General features: G+C 62.8%; 2 protein-coding genes across 4 annotated transcripts; both read left to right on the forward strand.

The window, feature by feature from the left end:
• Positions 1-63: 63 nt before the first annotated feature.
• FAM174C (family with sequence similarity 174 member C) lies at positions 64-20,096 on the forward strand. Of its 3 annotated transcripts, XR_013409411.1 has the most exons (4): positions 64-82; positions 16,439-17,224; positions 18,069-18,185; positions 19,645-20,096. XR_013409411.1 is itself a non-coding variant. In XM_001094272.5 (3 exons), coding segments are annotated over exons 1-3 (402 nt in total). In that variant the 5' UTR covers positions 16,421-16,443; the 3' UTR covers positions 19,646-20,096. The 3 variants fall into 3 exon arrangements, 1 of the variants encoding a protein (XP_001094272.1); XR_013409412.1 differs by lacking the exon at positions 64-82 and having other exon boundaries at positions 16,421-17,224; XM_001094272.5 differs by lacking the exon at positions 64-82 and having other exon boundaries at positions 16,421-16,727.
• On the forward strand, positions 9,873-14,071 carry CIRBP (cold inducible RNA binding protein; the record flags this gene model as incomplete). Its single annotated transcript, NM_001261316.1, is given in 7 exon segments — positions 9,873-9,932; positions 11,827-11,935; positions 12,039-12,145; positions 12,229-12,367; positions 12,449-12,530; positions 12,871-12,941; positions 13,317-14,071. Coding segments are annotated over 6 exon segments (519 nt in total). The 3' UTR covers positions 13,334-14,071.
• Positions 20,097-21,493: the final 1,397 nt, after the last annotated feature.

The following is a 21,493-nucleotide window of genomic DNA, read 5'->3' on the forward strand; positions in this document are numbered from 1 at the left end:
GGGTGTGGGGCAAGGGCCTGCCTGCCTGCTTCGTGGCCTGGGCAGGACCGTGGCCCCCTCTCAGGACCTGCCGGTATGGGGGAGACCCGACCACCAGCTCTCCCCAGCCCCAGGAGTCGGGGGGGCTCCCAATTGGCCAGACCCACCCACTGCCCTTCCTGGAGTCTCATGTCTGTGTGGCTTGCTGCGAGGAGATCACCAGGCTGACTGGGAGGACCCAAGGTCCTGCAGGGTACCCTGGGCTGGCTGGCGATAAGAGGCCTGGCTTGACCCAGCCCTGGGGGGCCTCTCTGGCCACACCTCCTGACATTCCAGCCCTTCCCAGACCTGGCCTTCAGCTCCAAACCTGGCCTTTGCCCCTATCTAGGAACACCCCTTGTCCGGCTGTCCCTTGCTGTCTGGGAACTTCCCCAGCCTGTGCCTCCCACCCCTGTCCGCCCAGTCCCCCAGACCCCACCCTTCCCTCTGCCCCCAGCCTGGAGCTCCCCAAGAGCCCCAGCAGCACTGAGTCCTCTCTGGGGTCCCACCTCCATCCGTGTCCTGGCTGGGCAGAGAGAGGGCAATAATACTATTGCATGTCCTTTTGTTTCTTTTTTAACCTGTATTTTCTCAGGTAACAGGAGTTGCCTAAGAGAAGTAACTGGGCTTCCATTTTATAGATGGGAGAACAGAGGCCCAAAGAGAAACTTGGCCCACCCCAGAGGATTTGGGGTGTTTGTTCAATGGTGTGACCTCCACCCCTTATCCCATCTCTAGGGGCCCCAGCACCCGGAGCCCCGAGGGGAAGGGGCACAGGTCCAGGGAGTGGCCTGGGAGCACCTTCTGAGACCCCTCTGCCCCTCCCAATGCCCAGTCAACCCCAAATCATCCCACGCCCACGGCAGGAAGGCGGATGCCCAGTCGGGCGGCCCCCCGGCCCCCGTCCCTGGTGCGGATGTCCCCTCGGGGCGCAGGGCGGGGGTGCGGGTCACCGACGCCCGGCCTGGGGTCAGGGCGAGGGCCCCAGGGTGCCACCCGCCCCCTCGCTGGGCGGGGTGGGGAGAAGGAAGGAGGATGTTGTCTGCAGCACCTGCTGAATCACAGGGGCTGTGTCTGCATCCTGCAGGGTGGGGGGCGCGTCCCCTGCACTCCAGGACCCGCTCCTCGGGATGCCGACTCCCACCCCAGCCTGGGGATCCCGGGGGTCAAGGCTGTGCCCTGGGGACGTGGGGTGGGGTGTGGAGTTCCAGGCTCAGAGCCCTGGCCTGGTGGGGTCAGCCCAGCCAGGGGTGCAGGGGGCGGAGGGGCGGCAGGCAGAGGCCACGTGTGCGTAGGGAGGCACGGAGAGGTAAACTGAGGCACAAAGAGGGCAGGGACCGCTGGGATCGCGGGGGGCGGGGTCGGCCCTGGATCGCTCCCTTCCCCCTACCATTGAGGAAAAAGCTGAATGGGAGGGGGCGGCCCCCGGAAACCCGCCGGGATGGAAACGCGGTTTCCAGGGCAACGCGCCGCGAAAGGAGCCTGACGTCACCCCGGGTAGGGCGCCCCGCCCGCCCCCGTCCGCGCGTCGGGCGGCCCAGGCCCCGCCCACCAGCGGGGAAGCCTCACTGGTGATCGCACCGCTCGGTCATCTGCGTGCACCAGTAGCAGCGCGAGGCAGCCTCCAGAAGGCGGGACTTCAGCACGGTAGGGCCGAGTGCGCAGACGCATGAGCGGAGGCGCTGCGGCCCCGCCTCTCTCCCCGCGCGTCTGCAAACTTGGGGGCGGGAGGCGCAGCCGAGGGTCTGACGGCTGCGGCGGGGCCTGGACGGAAGAGGGGGCGAGCCCCGGGGCGCCGCACGTGGACCCCCGGCACGGGCACGCTCACGTGCACCCGTCCTTTCACGCCAACGCGTTTCCTGCTGCCCCCACCCCTGCACCACTGTACGTCCCAGACCCCGGCCCAGCCTCCCCGCGGTCCCTAGGCTGGGGTTGCTCAGACAGGAGGCCAGGAGGAGGGGGGCTCTGAGGCTGAGGCTTTGCCAAAGGAGCAGGAGTTTGCCAAGTGTTGTAGAAAGCGGAAAGGGTGCTCCAGGTAGGGGGCACGGCGTGTGCCAAGGCCCGGAAACGTGAAACCAAGTGCATTTGGGGAGCAACCGGGAAGTCTGTTAGTGGAGAAAAATCAAAGATGGGCGGAAAGGCGAGGCTGGCAAGGACCCTAAACGGTGATTCCCCAAGTCGGCCACTGGAGGGATGACTTGAGGGACCAGGGAGAAGGAGAAGGTGAGAGGGAGCGGCGGCCAGGACATCTGGGAGGTGGCTGGACCCATGGCCTGGACTTTGCGGGGCGGTCGAGTTGGATCGATGATCGATGGGGACCCTGGCGGCCTCACCCTGGGGGGGTAGAGACGGAAAAGGAACCACGGTGTGCCCGGAAGGTGGTGGCTTTAGGTCCACAGGGAGGTGGTTGGCAAGGACGGGGTAACGGGGATGGAGGAGGAAATCTGAAATGCTGGTGTGAGCTCTGGGCCAAGAGAAGTGAGCACTCAGGAGGCAGGAATCCCCCGTGCCGCCCGCTGCTTGGCTGTGGGCTCCAACTTGGTGTGTGCTCAGAGAAGGCAGTGGTTGAAGTGAACAGGGCCTGTGCCAGGTGGGGAGACTGTAGCCAAGGTCTTTGGTGCAGCCTGGCCTCTGGAGTGGCCTGGGAACAGAGCTGGAGCTGCAGGGTGGGAGCTGCCCTGTGGCTGGGAGCCCGTGCTGGCGTCCCTGCCAGGCGGTGAGCTCACAGGTGGGCAGTGCTTGGAGAGACGCGGCAGCTGTGGGCGGGCAGGAGAAGGTCAGTGGAGGTCATGGCTTTCAGCTTGAGGCCGGAGTCCTCTGGGGGAGGCCGAATGGGCCCTTGGAGCTGGCTTGGGAGGTGGCTAGGGTGGACAGCAATAGAAGCCAGGCAGCCAGGCCCCTGGCTTGGAGCCACTGGGTTGGAGGGACTGAGCCGGTGCCCAGGCACAGCCGCCCCCACAGGGCCTGGCCCCACCCGCCCTCCTCTCCCAGCACCATGGGAATGGGAGTTACCGGGCTGGAGGCTGGGGACGCCACCACCCCGTGGCCAAGGGCGTTGGGGCCCAACCCAGGAGGCCGGTGCAGCCCCACCCACGGGCCACCCAGCCCTGGGAGGGCAGAGAACTGGCTGCCTCTGGGGTCACTCGGGACAGGTGAGCAGCCCAGCCTGGCGGGTGGGGGAGGGGAGGCTGTCACCTGGGCCCTGACTCTGCAGGGGCCCTCCTGGCCTTGCCTCCACCCTCTGTCTGGTTCTCACTCCCTCCGTTTCTCTTTCTTTTGCCTTTCTCTATTTGTTCCGATCTCCCGCGGTCTCCCCAACCCAGTACCACCATCTCCGCCCCTCCGTCCCTTCCCTGCTTCCGCCCCCTCTCTGGGGGCCCCCCTCACCCTGGGGCACATTCCAGCCTCCTCCCCCGCCTTGCAGCCCCTCCCTGGAGCCAGCTGCCTCCTTGGGTGCCAGAGCAGAGGGAGTGGGCTTGGGCCGAGGTTGGAGGTCGGGAGCGGGTGGGAGCCTGGGAGGGCGCCCCCAACACCTCTGGAATGTGGGCGGAGCGGGGCGAGGGAGACAGCTGGCTGCCACAGAGGGCATACGCCCCATACTGAGGACGCTGCCCACACTCAGCCCTGCGGGAGAGCAAGCAAAACCAACGGGTGCCGTCCCACGCGGGGCCTGCACAGCCATCCCACACCCCGACCAGCACGCCCGGGACAGCCCTCCACAGGCCATGCATTTATGGTGCGGCTGGTGTGCCAGGCTCCCAGATACACAAAACTCCCCACCAGACACACCCCATAAACCTGCCCCCTACCTCAATCCACTGCGTGACCCTAAAACAAACAGCACCTCCTTGCTCAGCCTGGGCCAAGGCCTCCAGGAACAAAACCCCAGCCTGCAGAGTCACACCACACCCCACAGCTGTCACCAGATACAAAGAGGGCCCTGACCAGATCCAGAGAGGGCAGCAGCCTTCCCCCACAACCAACACACGCCTGGGCGGGGGCAGGAACACCCCCAGGGCCTCCAGCCACAGACACTCACCCACTCACCCCTCAGTGCACCAGTGATCCCTGCTGCCCAGCCAAGCTCGACTCCAGGCTGCTGGTCTGGGTGGGGGATGGAGAGGGGTTCCCAGGTGAGCCCCAACCTACGCCTTCCAAAAGTCTTTCTGTTCATGTTGGAAATACAAATGAAACAGGAGAGTTAGCATAAGGGACGATTATTATTTTTGTTGGTTTGTTTTTGTTTTGAGACAGAGTCTCACTCTGTTGCCCAGGCTGGAGTGCAGTGGCGCAATCTCAGCTCTCTGCAACCTCCACCTCCCGGGTTCAAATGATTCTCCTGCCTCAGCCTTCAGAGTAGCTACGATTACCACACCCAGCTAATTTTTTTTAGTAGAGAGGGGCTTTCCCCATGTTAGCCAGGCTGGTCTCTAACTCCTGATCGCAAGTGATCTGCCTGTCTCGGCCTCCCAAAGTGCTGGGATTACAGGTGTAAGCGACTGCACCCAGCCCAATTTTATGTATTTTTAGTAGAGAATGGATTTCACCATGTTGGTCAGGCTAGTCTCAAACTCCTGCCCTCAAGTGATCCACCTGCATTGGCCTCCCAAATCGCTGAGATTACAGGTGTGAGCCACCATGCCTGGCCACAATTATTAGTATTTTCGAGACAGGGTCTCACTGTCCAGGCTGGAGCGCAGTGGCTCCATCACAGCTCACTGTAGCCTTGCTGGAACTCCTGGGCTCAAGCGATCCTCCTGCCTCAGCCTCCTGAGTAGCTGGTACTACAGGTGAGCACCACCATGCCCAGCTAATTTTGCTTATTTTTCTGTAGAGACGGGGTCTAACTATGTTGTCCCGGCTGGTATCAAACTCCTGGACTCAAACGAAAGTGCTGGGATTACAGGCATGAGCCATCGCTCCCGGCCTGCGTACGGGATGATTCCGTGTGGACTGCCACATCAAGGAGGCGAACAACAAGGAGAGCCGGTCGCTGCGTGGAGCTATCTTTTGCTGCTAACTGCCCTCGACCGACTTCCTACCAGGTCTTCCCCATGCACCTCTGACCCCAGGAGGTGCTGCCGGCATGCCCACCTCTCAGATGAAGCAGTGAGGTGCGGAGAGTGTCCTGGGCACTGCTTGCCTCACAGCTGGGCCCCTGACCCTCCAGGGTCTGCCTGAGCAACCATGGGTGCCTGGACAGGTGTCCCCTCGCCCATCTCTCCGCCTGGATGTGGGAACCTTCCAGGCATGCTAGGGCGGGCAGGTGCCAGGTGCCTCTCCAGCAAGATGGAACATAGGTGTCTTCACCCTCACTCCATAGGTCCTGAGCCCCTGCAAGTGCCTGGGCGAGTAGGGGGACACTCTCCACTCATCCCACTCCACTGTTGCCTGCCCCAGGCAGGGCCTCTCTGAGCCTGGTTGTCTTTGCAGGAAATCCCGACTCTTTGGCCTGTGTTAAGCACCGGATCTGTAGTCCCATGAAAGGGAGCTGGGCCCAGGTGGGGATCCCTCCTCCTACCCCAGGATGCAGCATCTGTTGCTAAGCAGTGGGGACTCCAGAGTCCCCGGACCTTTTCCCAGTTTCAGAAAGCAGGCGGCTGCATCCCCAGCCTCCACGCAGGTGAGCCTAGACCTCGGTCAGCTTTAGGGTGTCTGTGGGCCATGCAGAGTCTTGGACCTTTCACAGACACCTGATCTGCATGTCACAGACATGCATGGGCGTACATCACTGCAGGTCTGCCACGTGCTGGCTGGTCTGGGCCCCAGCAGAAGGGGTCACCGATGACTCTGCAGCATCCCGTGTACTGAAAGAGTGACCAGGTGTGTGAGTGACCCCAGGGCAGGTCGGGGCCTTACCCATCCTCAGCCTGTCTACTGTGTGTGCCTGTGGCCGGCAGGGTCTCCGGATGCCCAGTGCATGGCGTATCACTTTGTGTCCAGTGGGTGTGAAGCAGGGGTGTGGGTGTGCACCTGTGTGTGGCCTGTGACGGGGTGTGTGTGCCAGGGATGTCCATCTGTGGCCCAGGCCTGGCCTTTGGGCTGCTGGGATGGCCTGGCTGGGGCAGGAGTGGACAGGGCCTCCCAGCCTCCACATTCCTGAGCTGTGACTCAGGCCTGTGGGGAGGGGGTGAGTCACAGGGAAGGGAAGCCGATCCACCCTGCGACCGCATCTGAGGAACAGGAGGGAAACTGAGGCTGCAGAGCAGCTCAGACAGGCTTTCTTGTATAGCAGCCCCTGAATCTCAGGCCCGGGGCAGGGGTGGGGGGCCGGGGCCTCCCAGGGGACCTGGGATCCCACCCCCGGACTCAGGTAGGGGCTGAGGGGAGGGGCAGGTTTAACCCTTCCTCCTCTGGGCTTCTGAACTCTGGGCCGCCCTGGGAGGCGCCGCTCCCGCTGACACACAGCACGCGTGCCTACCCCAGGGACATGAGTCACAGCACCAGGCATGGACACATATGCTCTGTGGGTCCCGGCACACCCGAGTCACGCACACGCAGCCCTGTCCCTGGCTGCCCCCACATCCATATCCGGATAAGCGCCCACCTCTTTGTGTTGCACACACAGCGCCACGCAGATGGGTTCCTGCGTACCTGCACACATGCAGGTGCCTGGAGCTCCGTGCACACACCTCCAAGACTGTGTGCACACCCCTATATGCCCTGCGCTCCGACACAGGCCAGCCTGGGGTCCCTGCACACCCCACATCGTATGCACTCGCACACAGCTACACATTCGTGTCTACACAAGCTTGTGTCTCTGTACTCTGCCCACGGGCACACATGTGCGCCACACCTGGCAACCCGCACGCCCGGTCTTTGCATCCCCCACCCTGGCTCTGGGCCCCGCGTACTGGGGCCAGCTGGGCCTGCTGCATCCTCTGCCAGGACGGTCCTATTTCCGCGCCCCCGCGGGGCAGCCACCAGGTGCACGGTCCTGGCCCCCGCCTGCCTAGGAGGGGGCGGTAATTATGCGGCCCCGGGGTACCCCCCACGCGCCTTTCATCCCCGACCACGCCCGTCCCAGGCCTAGACGCTTTCTACCGCCTCCCGCCCGGTCATTAGTCGGGGTCGGGGGAGGACCCGGCGTCCGGCGGGCGGGGCCCCGCGGGGAGGGAGGAGCGGTCGGTGCGGGAGCGAGGGGCCCCGCCCCCGTCTCCATGGCGACGCCATGCAGGGGCGGGGGCCCGGGAGGAGTATCTGGGTGCAGGAGGCGCGCGCCCCCTCCGAGACGGCAGGCTGGAAAGTGGGCGGCATTTGTGAATGGGCCCACGGGGCCCAAGAGAGACACGCGGGGAGCAGTTTCGGGGACTCTGGCTGATCCCCGCGCCTCGCCGGGCACGGACGAGCCCCGCGCGTCGGGCCCGGAATAGCAGCCTCGCCCCCGCCCGGCGCGGCTATTTTGAGCCCCTCCGCTGGAGCCGAGGCGCGGGGGCGGCGGGTGGTTCGGGGTCGACACGCAGGCTGCGTCCTCGCCCCCGAGATTGGGCCTCTCGAGGACTGTGCACTGTGGCCGCGCAGGGCTGGGCGGCGGGGCTCCCTCTCCCACGCGAGGCGTCTGCGCGGAGGGGCACCAGGAGTCCGGGCGCTCGACCCAAACGCCGCGGACGGAGCGAGGCCGTAGCGCCCCCTCGTGTCTGCAACGGGCAGCGCGCCCCAGTCGGGTCTCGCGTGCTGAGCTGCCAGCAGGGGTGGATGACGGGGTCCCAGCCTCCTGAGACCCTCGATGGGGACACAGGGTGGCGGTGAGACACCTGGGAGTCACAGGTGCTCGCAGACGCAGGTGACCCCAGAGGCACAGGTACGGACACCGGTCCCACACCTGAAAGCCGGTGCGCAGTGCTCGGCGCAGATGTAAAGCGGCAGGTGTGCGCAGGTGCGCGTCGACGCCACCCTGGGAACCCAGGACGGCTGCGGGCACTCACGGAGCCCGCACCCAGGAACCGGCTCGTAGTAAGCGCTTAATAACTAGGCGCTGGCAGAATGAATGAATGAATGAATGAACACGGCGCTTTACAAAACCAGGAAAAGACAGAGGCTCACAGAACCAGGGAGCGATGGGTTGCGGGGGGGCGGCAAGAATTATGCAATTATGAAGGGGCCGCTGTGGCTACCGGGGACCCCCTCCAACGCCCCCCCTACAAGGGCTGCTCTAGGGCCAGGGAACGTCCCCGCCCTGACTGCTGGGGCTGGGGGCTGGGGGGCAGATCAGAAAGAATGGGCCTGAATTGCTCCCTGGCTGGGCATGCCTAGCCCGCGTCTGGGGCTCCAGTGGGTGGGGGGCCCCTCCCGCACGGACGGCGGGCGTAGGGGAGCTCGGTGCTGATGTCTCTCCCCGCTCCTTTAATAACCACCCTGCGTGAGTGGCTGACGCAGCAGCCGGCTGCTGCTGACGGGGAGCGGGGCGGCTGTAGTGGGGGGGGCCGAGGTGCAAAGCGGGTGGTGATGAGTCACACAGCTGCTGTCGGGGGGAGGGGTCTTGAGCCCATGAGGGGTCCCAGAGACCTTGTCACTGGAGACAGCGCCCTTGGCTACCCCCACTTCGATCCACTTGAGGGTGGGAGTGAGTCTGAGGCCAGGAGTGGGACCGGGATTTCCCTGAGGTGAGCCGCAAAACGGGGGTCTCTGTACCCCAACTCCCCCCAGCTTGTGAGCAGAGGGTCAGCCCTCCTGAGACTTTCTGGGGCAGAGAGGCAGGGGTCCACGCTGGTTTCTTCCACCAGGGCCGGGGGAGGGGGCAGCATGAGATGAGGCCTGGGTGAGGAGCAAGTGGTGGCCATAGAGGGCTCCCCAGAGGCTTTGGGGCCAACGAAGAGTAGGGAGTGAGGGTCCTTGCATAGCTGGTTCTCCAGATGGCGGAGGCTTTGAGACTTCCCTCTGTCAGCCAGGCTCAGTAGGGGAGGTCTGTGGAAGGAGAGAAAAGGCCTGGGTAGAGGAGCAGAGTGGGCCCGGCCCGGCGTGGGGAGCGAGTGCGCATTGGGTGTGCAGCACGGTGGGAGGGGAGGCCGAGGGCCGGGCTGAGTGCTGGGGTGCAGTGGGGACTCGGGGTGTTCGCCTGCACCCGACAGCAGGGACGCACAACACTATCTGGCCAGGCGAGTGTGGGGGTGTGGGCGATGCACCCAGCCGTGAAGTCGCGGTTCCAGTGGGAGTTAGGCTTAGGTGCGGGTTGGAGTTTGTAGGCAAACTGGATTGCGTAAAGTTGGGGTGCACCAAAGTGTGGCGAAGTAGGAACAACTGGGATTGCGAATGTTGGGGTTCGCATGAATGGGGTTGTCTTTGTTGGGGTTTGGGTGGGCATGGGGTTGATGGCAGGAATGGAGTGCTGGGGTGCTGGGAAAACTGGGACGTCGGTTGTAGTGGCAAGAATATCACGACAGGTATCGGGGTTCAGATGAAGTTGGGATGTCTGACAGCCGGGGCTTGGTTGGGTAGGGGATCTGGGCTAGGTTATGTCGGGACTGCTGGAGCACAGGCAAAGTCGGGGTCCTAGTGACACCCAGAGGTCCCCATGAGGCCGGAGGCCTCGGAACCGGGGCTAGAGGCCCATTTGTTGCCCGCCGCGGGCCAGGGAGAGGGCACGCGGAACTGGGTCAGCCCCGCCCCGCCGCGCGCTGGCCACGCCCCCCCGAGCGCGGGCAGGGGACTGCGGACTGGAAACGTCCCGGCCAATCGTCTAGCCCGACACCAGCGCGTGGGAGGAGGCGGAGCCGAGATAGACCCGGCCCCCAGCTCATGAATATGAGACGCAGGAGCGGCCTCTGATTGGTCCGGGAGGTGCAGGGGGCGGGGCCCGGCGGCGGTGTATATAATGCCGGGCGCCGGGGCGCCCCCCCTCACTCGCGCGTTAGGAGGCTCGGGTCGTTGTGGTGTGCTGTCTTCCCGCTTGCGTCAGGGACCTACCCGACTCAGTGGTGAGGGCCCTGGCGGCACCGGCTCCGAGGAACTCGGGGCGGCGGGCGGCCTGCGGCGGCCAGGCGAGGCGGGGCCGCAGCGGCACGCCCCTGGGAGGGGGCGGTGCCGGGGCGGGCCCGGGGTGGAGTCCGCCCCGCCGGCGGCGAGGGGCAGCGGGAGATTGGGCCGAGTAGCGGCCAGAGGGCCTCTCCCCGCCGGCCCGGGCCGCCAGCGACCGGCTTGCCGCCGCAAAATGGCGGCCGCCAGCTCGAGGCTGTGCCCAGCGAAATGGCGGGAGCACCGAGTGCCCGGATGGAGTGGCGCAGGGCGCGCACGGGGCGCATGCGCACGCGGCGGGGGCGGGGCCACGTGGCGCGCCCGGTCTCCAGGGCCGGTTTCCCTGCCATGGGGCTGGAGGTATCCATAAACCAAAGCTTTTGTTTTCTGAGCCTCATTTTTCTCCTTTTCCCATTGTGATTGCATGAGGGAAAGGACGGCCTCGCAAATCCTGGGTAGGCATGGCCCGTTCCAGTGTGATTCCTCGTCTGCCACGTCGTGCTTTGCGCCCAAACTTTGGTCCAAGTTGGCACAGCCCCCAGTGCCAGACTTCCAAGTCTAGTTATCAGCGCCACTGGGTGGTGGCCATTCCCAGCCAATGAATGCTTTGTCTGTGTCAGCACTGACTGCGCCCTTAAATAGCCAGTTCTCCTGAATGCCATTTCTCCTGTCTGGAAATCCTGCCTCATCATTTCCGGGGCCATCGCTTCCCGATTCCCGGCAGAGGTCCTGTCTGTAAAAGTTAGTGCCTGCCCCGAGGTGCCCCCCAGCACGGGGCGGCCTCCCTGACAGCCAGCCCCCCCCCAGTCTCGGGGAATTTTACAGTGAACAGAAGCACGTTCTGGTCCAGCAACAAGTAGAAGTCAACTGGTTAGGGTTGGAGTTGGCACCAGTTCGTAAAGGGGAGAGAAGCTGAGGGTGCAGTCCTGCCCACGGCACGACTGGAAGATTCGGGGCTAGAGGGGGAGACACCGGAGGCCCTGTCCCATGGGGAGGACCGTGGACATGGGTGCGGCCTGCTTTTAGTCTGGGGGGTGGAGGGAGCTGAGAAGCGGACTGTATTCAGTGTGGTAAATCAGTTTGAATTAAGTCTTAGGTAGCTGAGTGCGGTGGGTTATACCTGTAATCCCAAAACTCTGGGTGGCCAAGGTGGGAGGATTGCTTGAGCCCAGGAGTGAGTTTTTTTTTTTTTTTTTTTTTTTTTTTTGAGACAAGAGTTCCATCCAGTCTTGTTGCTCAGGCTGGAGTGCAATGGCGTGATCCCGGCTTACCGCAACCTCCGCCTCCCGGATTCAAGTGATTCTCCTGCCTCAGCCTCCCGAGTAGCTGGGATTACAGGCATGCACCACCGTGTCTGGCTTACTTTGTGTTTTTAGTGGAGATGGGGTTTCTTCATGTTGGTCAGGCTGGTCTCGAACTCCCGACCTCAGGTGATCGGCCCGTCTCGGCCTCCCAAAGTGCTGGGATTACAGGTGTGAGCCACTGCACCCAGCCGAGCCCAGGAGTTTCAGACCAGCCTGGGCAACAGAGCGAGACCCCATCTCTACTAAAACAAATTAAAAAGAAAAAATTAGCCAGGCGTGGTGGTGCACATCTATAGTCCCAGTTTCTTGGGAGACTGAGGTAGGAGAATTGCTTAGACTAGGAGGTGGAGGCTGCAGTGACCCATGATTGCACCACTGCACTCCAGCCTGGGTGACAGCTTAAGTCCTAGGTACGAGTTTCCGACAATGAAAAACAATAACCTGATTTTCTAATATTTCCCCTAAAAAACACATGTCATTTACATAAAATAGGAAGCGGGGAGAGGTGGTGAGAGATGACCCCTGTTGAGGATTTCATTGGTGTCTGCCACAGGCCGCCATGGCATCAGACGAAGGCAAGCTTTTTGTTGGAGGGCTGAGTTTTGACACCAATGAGCAGTCACTGGAGCAGGTCTTCTCAAAATACGGACAGATCTCTGAAGGTGAGGCTGGTGCTGGGCCGGCGGCCCGGGTGGGGCTGGCTTGTGCTCCTCCTGACTGTAGGTACAGCTGGGTGCTGACTGCAGACCTCTCTCCCCTGCACAGTGGTGGTTGTGAAAGACAGGGAGACCCAGAGATCTCGGGGATTTGGGTTTGTCACCTTTGAGAACATTGACGACGCCAAGGATGCCATGATGGCCATGAACGGGAAGGTGAGGATCAGGGTGTTGAGCGGGAGCCCCATCCTGAGGATGGGGCACCCACCCACTAACCTGTGCCATCCGCTGGTCTCCAGTCTGTAGATGGGCGACAGATCCGAGTAGACCAGGCAGGCAAGTCGTCAGACAACCGATCCCGTGGGTACCGTGGTGGCTCTGCCGGGGGCCGGGGCTTCTTCCGTGGGGGCCGAGGACGGGGCCGTGGGTTCTCTAGAGGTGAGTGCCGTGAGTTGGCCCTTTGGGGATGCTGTGAGGCACTGCTGGTGGGAGCTGGTACTCACTTCTTCCTGTATGCAGGAGGAGGGGACCGAGGCTATGGGGGGAACCGGTTCGAGTCCAGGAGTGGGGGCTACGGTGGCTCCAGAGACTACTATAGCAGGTGAGGGGTGAAGACCAACCCGGGCACAGGGGTGATGGTGGGATGGCCAGCTTCAGTCCCAGGTCCCTGGGGGAGCTGAGATGAGGCTGGCTGGCCAAGGAGCAGAGGCGGGAGGGGGCCCAGGCCAAGAGGAGAAGAAACTGCTGAAGACAGTGGCAGAAGCGGGAAGGCCAGGGGGGCATGGCTGGTGCAGGTTTTGGACGATTTCTGAGACTCTACCCTGCTGGGGTCCTTGCGTCCCCAGAAGGGACAGCTGGCATGGGGGCTGACGGCTCAGCCTGCTGTGGCAGAGCAAAAGTAGACTGGTATCCTCCGGTACTCATGTCTGTCTATCCTGCAGCCGGAGTCAGAGTGGTGGCTACAGTGACCGGAGCTCGGGCGGGTCCTATAGAGACAGTTACGACAGTTACGGTAAGTCACGCTCCGAGGGTGCCACGCTGCTGTGGCCTGCGGTGGGAGCTCGGTTCACCTTGGCACCTTCTCCAAGCACTTAGGCTGGACACTCAGATCTTGTCACTGCGCTTGCCTGTAAGAGGCACGTCTGTCCTCTCAGAGCCATTTCTATCACAGGACACAAAAGCCAAATGAGACTGACCAAAAAGGCAAGGGAGAGCGAGGGCCCGCTGGGCAGTCAGCATAGGTGCATGTGTGGCTGCAGGCCAGCCTCCCTCGGCTGTGGGGGGTGGTTGCTCCCCGGTCGCAGGCCGCGCCCTGGTCTGGCCTCTGGGGTGAAGCTGCCTCTCGTTGCTTCGGTGCCTTTACACTGTGCCTGCTTCTTGTCCTCAGCTACACACAACGAGTAAAAACCCTTCCTGCTCAAGATCGTCCTTCCAATGGCTGTGTGTTTAAAGATTGTGGGAGCTTCGCTGAACGTTAATACGTGTAGTAAACGCACCTCCTTGTATTCCCACTTTCGTAGTCATTTCGGTTCTGATCTTGTCAAACCCAGCCTGACCGCTTCTGACGCCAGGATGGCCTCGTTACTAGACTTTTCTTTTTAAGGAAGTGCTGTTTTTAAGGGTTTTCAAAACATTTTGAAAAGCACTTCAGATTTACTTTTTTGACCACGAGCCATGAGTTTTCAAAAAAATCGGGGGTTGTGTGGGTTTTTGGTTTTTTAGTTTTTGGTTGTGTTGCCTTTTTTTCTTTTGGTGGGGTTGGCCCCATGAAGTGGGTGCCCCACTCACTCCTCTGAGATCGAACGGACTGTGAATCCGCTCTTTGTCGGAAGCTGAGCAAGCTGTGGCTTTTTCCAACTCCATGTGACGTTTCTGAGTGTAGTGTGGTAGGACCCCGGCGGGTGTGGCAGCAACTGCCCTGGAGCCCTGGCCCCTGCGCCCATCTGTGCTGTGCGCCCCACAGTAGACGTGCAGACGTCCCTGAGAGGTTCTTGAAGATGTTTATTTATATTGTCCTTTTTTACTGGAAGACGTACGCATACTCCATCGATGTTGTATTTGCAGTGGCTGAGGAATTCTTGTATGCAGTTTTCTTTGGCTTTACGAAGCCGATTAAAAGACCGTGTGAAATGAACCTTGCTCTGACAATTCCCTTGCATTGCACCACACACTCCCTGCTGCAGGCTCCTGCAGCCAGACCTGAGCAGAGAGAAGGCGGAGAAGCAGCAGGTCTGCAAGCCTTCCCTGGGGCCTGCAGAGAGAGCTAGAAAGGGAGGCCCAGCAGATTGGCGCTGGTCAGGGTAGGGGAGCCAGGCGGGGGACGGGAGCGGGCAGTTCAGGCCTCAGGGCAGCCCCGGGAGGCTTCTGGCAGTGGTGGCCAGAGGGCTGGACTGTGCGGGCAGCTTAGCAGGGACAGTGGACGTGCACCCGACGCTGACCTGGACTGCCTCAGTCTAGAAGCAGGCCAGAGAGCGGAGGCACGTGGCATCCCAGGGCGACCTCAGACGGCCAGCCGGTTAGCTAGTTCTGCTGTTGCTTCACGAGTTCTGAGCGTTCTCTGCTAGCCTATGGAAGCTGCAGCCCTCGGAGGACAGAAGTGTTGTGCGCCCAACAGAACCCTCTGAGACGCAAGCTGCTCCCTTGGCTAGCTCATATGTGGAAATAGCCCTGTAATTCGAGGTAACTCCTTCCGCTCGTGCCCACATCCCTCTTGTCGAGAGCTCATTGAAAGTCATGTGCCCGGGGAATGTTCCTATGACTGTTTTTTGTTTTTCCTTATTTTTCAACTTTTTTTTTCTTCAATTAAGCTGGAACTAAAGTCAGGCCTGGCCATTACGCTCCCCACGTGCAGCCAGGTGCAGGCTGGGCCCAGTCATGCCTGGCTCTTAGATAAGGTCCCTTAAGCAGGATTGGAGACCAGTGAATGCCCCCGCCTTTTGGATTTTTTGCTCATCAATTGTCTTTTCCAGACCTCTTAAGTCACACTCTTAACTAGCTTTCTCTGATGTATGTTGCCGCCATTAGTTTTTTTCTAGAGCCCACATTGGCCCACGTAGCTCCATCCCATGCGGGTAGCTGGCTCTGGCTGCGCCCCCAAGGCGAAGACCCGCCCTGGGCACGCTGGCCTGTGACGGAGCCTGAGGTCACAGCCCCGTGACTAGCCTGAGACCTTCCTAGGGGCTGTGGCTGTTTCCGGGGAGGCCGGGAGGGGCAGCTGTGAGCCCCGTGGAGGACGCTGGGAGTAACGCTGCTTTGCTTTGGCAGGTTGAAGGGGCCCGGCCAGGACTCGGGGAAGGGTGGCCTGAGAGCAGCGATGACCTCTGGGGTCACTGTCCCAGGAGGGACTTCACCTGCAACAAGAGCTGGAGGCAGCCGCTTGCCCCGGAGGCTTGTCCCCTGTAAGTGCTTTCGGGAAGAGTGGCATGTGGCGCTGAGCCCTGTCCCGGGCGGAACCTGGGCGTTCCAGTGAGTCCTGCTTTCCTGCACCTGTGGCCCCGCGGCGGGCGCCTTTCGGTGTGTGTGGGGTGCCGGACAGCGCCTCCCGGAGCGCCTGGAGCCCGCGCCTCCCTATCTCCTCCCTCCTCCCTCCAGGAGGCGCTTCCCGAGCGAGGTGCGGGCTCAGGGCCTCAAGTCTCTCCTGGAGGACGGGCTGCGGTGCGCTGGCGGCTTGCGGGGCGGCCAGTCCTTGCCCACAACGATGTGGAGCCCTGTGAAAGTCGGATTCGAATAAAGGGCCACGTGTGCACCCAAAAAGCCGAGTCTGTGGTTTGGGGGGCTGTCGGCACAGTGGGGCCACCGGGAGACAAGCCTGCGGACCCCGTTCAGCGCACTAGCAGCACCCGACGGGGAAGACCGCACGGGTCACTGGCGCGCAGTGACCGCAGGGCTCGCCACTGAGGGGTTCGCAGCGCGGAGACGTCGGTCCCGCGGGACCTGAGGCGCAGTCGGCTTCGGGGGCGCGGGGGCCGCGCAGGCGCTGTCAGACCCCGTCTTGGGCCGAGCCCCCGGTTCCCTGCAGCAGGCTGGGGACGGGGCGCCTCCTTCCTGGGCCCCGGACACAGCCGAGGCGTCCTCACTGTCCGTGAGGCGGGGGCAGGAGCGGCGGGGGCCGCCCCGAGGCGGGTGGGAATGAGCGGCCCGAGGTCCTGAGGTCGGCGTCCGCCCCGTTCCCCCGCTACCAGCCCGACTTCCTCGGAAGCCACGCGCCCGCACGCCGGGCTGGTAATCCTGGACTCTGCCTGCGGCGCCTTGCCAGGGCTCCCACGGGCGGGGCTCCCACGGGCGGGGCTCCCACGGGCGGGCTCCGGGCCTCCGCACTGGCTCCCGGAGCCGGACAACGAAACAGGTTCAGCGGCGGGCGCGCGGGGCACTGTGGGTAGCGCGAGGGCTCACCAGGCGGAGGAGGGGCCGGGCGTCAGGCTCCGCCCCCGCGCCCCATTGGCCAGCATCATCACCGCGCGTCTGACTGACAGCCGTGCATAGGGGCGGGGCGCCGCCACCGCTTCCGCCGGGCCATGGGGCCGCGCGTGCTGCCGCCGCCGCCGCCGCTGCTGCTCCTCCCGCTGGCGCTGCTGCTGGCGGCGCTGTCGTGCGGTGCCAAAGAGGCCTCGCCGCCGCGCCCCGCGCAGGTCACGTCGCCGCCGCTAGTCGTGACGAACGGGAGCCAGCCGGGCGCTCCGCATAACAGCACGCACGCGGGTCCGCCGGTGTCGCCGGGCTCGGCGGTGAAGCGCTCTTTCTACGTGATCCTGGGCTTTTGCGGCCTGGCCGTGCTCTACTTCCTCATCCGGGCGTTCAGGTGCGTCAGGCGCACACGGGCACCGTCTCCCAGCCGTGGCCAATTAGCGCGCGCCTCGTGCGTCACGTGCCGGGCCGCGGGGTTCCCCCCTCCCTCCCTCCCTCCCTCCCGGTCGGAGTGGGCGTGGGCGGGGCTGTGCGGGCATCGTCACGTGGTGTAGGCGGGGCAGGGCCACGTGACTCGCCCGCTCTCCGGCCTGCGCCCGGGCGTCGGGGTGCGCAGCGTCGCCGCCTCTTAATTCGGGGGTGACGCTGCCCGTTTCCCATATGGAGCCACGGAAGCCGGAGCGTGCCGGGCAGGGGTCAGGCCCTGGCGGGGCGAGGGATCCTCCTTGGCTCCTTGTCGCCGGATGCCGGTCCTCGCTCTCATCTTCCCGCTTGCAGCCGCGACCCTTCCGTGGAGTCCCGATTCTTTTCCTTTGTGCCTCCACCCGCTGAAGCTGGGCCTTCGCCAGCGTCGGCCACGTGCCCGCCTTGGGTGCTCCCACAGCCCAGGAGGTGCGGCTGCGTCCCCAGACCCTCGCGGGTTCCAGCTGTAGGCAGCCTCTGGACAGGAGGGGCGTCTGCCTGGTCAGACCACCCCGGCTTCCCTGGCCTGTGGGCCCAGTTTTCTCTGGGCTTCTGACTACCCAGTGTGGCTGCTGCTTCCGGGTGGGAGCGACACAGCGAGGACCTTATCCCTCCCCATCACCACTTTGGCAAAGTCAAGCTGCTTATCATTTTTTATGTTTTTTTGTAGCAATGCGGTTTCGCCATCTTGCCCTCGCTGGTCTGAACTCCTGGGCTTAAGTGATCTTTCTTTCTCGGCCTCCCAAAGTGCTGGCATTATAGATGTGAGCCACTGTGCCTGGCTATGCTGCTTTTTAGGGGCCCTGTGCAGAGCCTCCTCGGTGCTCCACACCCCTTCCTGTGGAAGCACCTGCTGGGCGCTCTCCCCTGCCTGTGCCCTGCACCCTCCCTGCCTCCCTGGCTGCTGGGGCCACCAGTGGCTTCGCCCTGAGACAGCCTTCCATTCTGTTGTCTTTGGCGAAACCTCACCCCTGTGTGAGCCTCAGTCTTTTCATCGGTGCAACGGGAGTGACATCAGCGTGCCTCTTCTGGGGTCCTGGCACAGGGGAGATGGGAGGGCCTGCTAGGGCACGTGTTTTCTGACTGTCACCGCCTTGGGAGAGAGTGGTAATCACTTGGCGATTAGGACGTGAAAGAAACAGGCACAGCAAAACCAGGGAGGTCTGCAGCAGGGCTGGGGGATCCGGTAGAGGATGGCAATGAGGGTCCTGAGGGAAGGAGGAGGCAGGATTGGCAGGGAGGGACCATTGACAATGCCTGGACCTACTTCCAGGTTGAAGAAGCCTCAGCGGAGGCGATATGGACTCCTGGCCAACACCGAGGACCCCACCGAGATGGCCTCGCTGGACAGCGATGAGGAGACGGTCTTTGAGTCGAGGAATCTGAGATGGTGTGCACCCTTCCCCAGCTCTGGGGCCTCGGTGGGCAGGCTGGGCTGGAGACTCAGCAGGATCTGGTGACTTGGGCAAGCGATGGAGTGGTCCCTGCAATCACAGCTGACAGCAGTGGTCAGGGCATGGTCTCCCTGGGCAGGGGTCATCCCTTCTCCCAGCCTCTATTTACAATTTTTTTTGTAACTTAAATTTTTTATTTTTTTATTTTTGAGGCGGAGTGGCACAATCCCAGCTCACTGTGACCTCTGCTTCCGGGGTTCAGGCATTTCTCCTGCCACAGCCTCCCAAGTAGCTGGGATTGCAGGCACCCGCCACCACCACGACCAGCTAACTCTTTGTATTTAGTAGAGATGGATTTCACCATGTTGGCCAGGCTGGTCTCCAACTCCGTATCTCAGGTGATCCACCCACCTGGGCCTCCCAAAGAACTGGGATTACAGGCGTGAGCCACCGCACCTGAGCTAAGTTTTTGTTTTGTTTTGAGACGGAGTTTTGTTCTTGTTGCCCAGGCTGGAGGGCAATGGCATGATCTCTGCTCACTGCAATCTCCGCCTTCTAGGTTCAAGCAATTGTCCCATCTCAGCCTTCTGAGTACCTCGGACTACAGGTGCCCACCACTATGCCTGGCTAGTTTTTGTAGTTTTAGTAGAGACAGGGTTTCTCCATGTTGGCCAGCCTGGTCTTAAACTCCTGACCTCAGGTGATCTTCCCGCTTTGGCCTCCCCGAGTGCTGGGATTACAAGCGTGAGCCACCGCGTTCAGCCTTCTTGCATCTTTAAGACAGGAAGGTGGCTGCAGGGCTTAGGGTAGTGCGTGCTCGATCTGGGCCCCTCTCTGAGAGACGAGGTCTAAGTCAGGTACAGAATTGACCATAGGATGCTTCTGAGCGGGCAGCGTCAGGGAGGGCCTCTCCCTGGTGTGTAATGGGGCTGGCTCCTGGAAGAGTATCTCAGGCCGAGGGAACAGCAGGGACAGAGGTGGAGCCTGGGCAGATGTTGGCGGGCTGGGGTAGGCCTGGGTGTACAGGCAGGTGTTGGGTTAGCGGGGTTCTGGGCAGGGATTGATGGCTATGTTGTGCTGCAGTGTGGCTGCTGGGGGGACCTTGGCCTGTTGAGGGGTGGCAGGCATGGAGGCTGGGAGACCAGGGGACAGGGCGGCTTCTGGGGACAGCGCTGACTTTTCGAGCCCCCAGGGAGGGTGGCGTTGGGATCCCTCCCCAAGGTCTTACTCCATTCTGGGAACTCCTCCCAGGTTTTTTCTACCTCCTGGTTGGGGGCCTCTTCCCCCAGGGTGGGCAGTTGAGCAGGGCCCAGGAGGCCAGGGGAGGAAGGGTGGGCCCTGGTGGACTGAGGGGGCCTGGACAGGTTGCCTGCTCCTACCTGACCTGGGTGAGCCTCTGCCCGGCAGGGTGGGCCCTTCACTCCTCACCTCTCACCCTTGACCCCCTGCTTCCAGATGCTGATCCAGGGAGGCGGCCTTTCCAGCGGCCATGAGGGAAGGACAGGAGATGGGACCCACCCCAGTGCCCAGCAACCCCCCGCTCCACCGCTCATTCCCCTGCTGGCCCTGGGGCTGGCCTCACCCAGTGCCAGCCTGAGAGCTCTTTTTGGAACCTGTACAGCCTGCCTGCCTACTGCCACCTGCACCTACCGCCGGACCACACAGCCTCGCCTCCTGGATGCTGCGCCAGCCTGGCCGAGGGTCCCAGGTGAAGACCGGACGGGCCCCGACAGCTGCTGCCCAGGACTCTGAGGCCCCCTTGCCTGACTGTGACTTGTGTGTCTCCCCTGTCCCCGTGGGGCCATGGCAGCCCAGAACCGAGGCTGGGTGGGCAGATGACCCAAGGAACCTTTCTGGGAGCGCCTTCCCGCTGGGCTGGGAACAATAAATGCAGCCATGTCTCGGCAGCTGGTGCTGACCCCGTGCCACCTCCAGGCCCGTGCATACTGGTGCGGCCAGTGCGGGGTGGGTGGTGGAGCAGGGCTCAAGCCAGCCTTGGTCTGTCTGCAACCAAGCTTGGGTTCTCCAGCCTTGCCCCCAAGTGAAGAACCCATCTCCAGCTGCCTGGGATCAGGCCCTGCCTGTGAGCACCTCTTTTCCTAGAGGAAACTCCTGTTCCATCTGTCAGAGCCCCTGCTGCAGGCCCCCTTCTCTATGCCATCTTCAGCCTGGGTCTCATGGGCCCTTCCCTGGAGGATCCCCACATCACCTCACGGATACCTCTGGCCATGATTCCGGGGAGCCCCAGAGCTGTGCTGTAGGAGGCTGGAGTTCCCTGCGGCCTGGGCCCCCATGCCGGACACTCCTCCCCCATCAGTCTCCTATAGAATGTGGAGCCTGAGACCCCATCCCCGGCAAGGCGCTTAATCAGCTTCCCTGGGGCCTTGTTCTTCCTGCAGGGGTCTGTGTCTGTGCGGAGTCCAGCTCTGGCCTGTCCCCCTGTCCCCCATGAGTTTAGCCTTGGAGAGACCATGGTAGGTGGGTACCCACAGCTTGAGGTCTCCCCCAGGCAACCTAGCTGGAGCCGCCACTGCCCTGGCGTGAGGAGGAGCCGCCACCAGGTGGCAGCCTTGGGCCGCCCAGTCCCCTCGCTGTCTCCCTGGTCCTAACCCTTCACGTGGGAAAGCCGGTCCGGCACAGCCCATTTGTCTCCCCACTTCCTGAGCCCACCGCGTCCCCACGTCCACCAGGGGATGGGCAGTCCCTCAGGTTTGTGCCGACCCTGCCTGTGCCACTGCCAGGGTTGGGAGGGGCTGTCGCCCCCTCAGACCAGGGTCCCCTGTCCTGGTACCATCTGCTCCCTTGGGCATCTCCGTCTGACCAGACCCTGCCAGGACTGTGCTCACGTTTCACCTTCCTCCTCCAGTACCCCGGGTCCTCTGCTCTGCTCTCAGCCGCCGCCTCCAGGAAGTCCTCTCTGATTGCCCACCCCACCCTGTTCTTTAGGGGAATCCTACAGGGAGGGTTGGGGAAGTAACCCTCAAAGTGAGGCCACAGACCGAGAGAGGCCCCCGAGACTGCAGCGGGGGAGGGCAGCTTGGCTCGCCCTGACTGTGTGGGACTGGGGACAAGCAGGTGACACCTGTGCCCCGGGGTCTGCTGTTCCCCATCCGTCTGGCCCTCGCGTCTGTCTCCAAACTCTCCTGTTCGCATCTCTCCATCTGCCTCCTTCACTTTGTGTCCGTCTCTATCTCCGTGTCTGATCCTCTGGGACATGATTTCAACAGGCACATAGACACCGGCCCCGGCCCCCACCCTGTGATCTGCGCCCCCCGTCCCACAGCTCTGAGCGTTTCACCAGCTT

Source organism: Macaca mulatta, chromosome 19, assembly GCF_049350105.2.
Source record: "Macaca mulatta isolate MMU2019108-1 chromosome 19, T2T-MMU8v2.0, whole genome shotgun sequence".
Lineage (NCBI taxonomy): Eukaryota > Metazoa > Chordata > Mammalia > Primates > Cercopithecidae > Macaca > Macaca mulatta.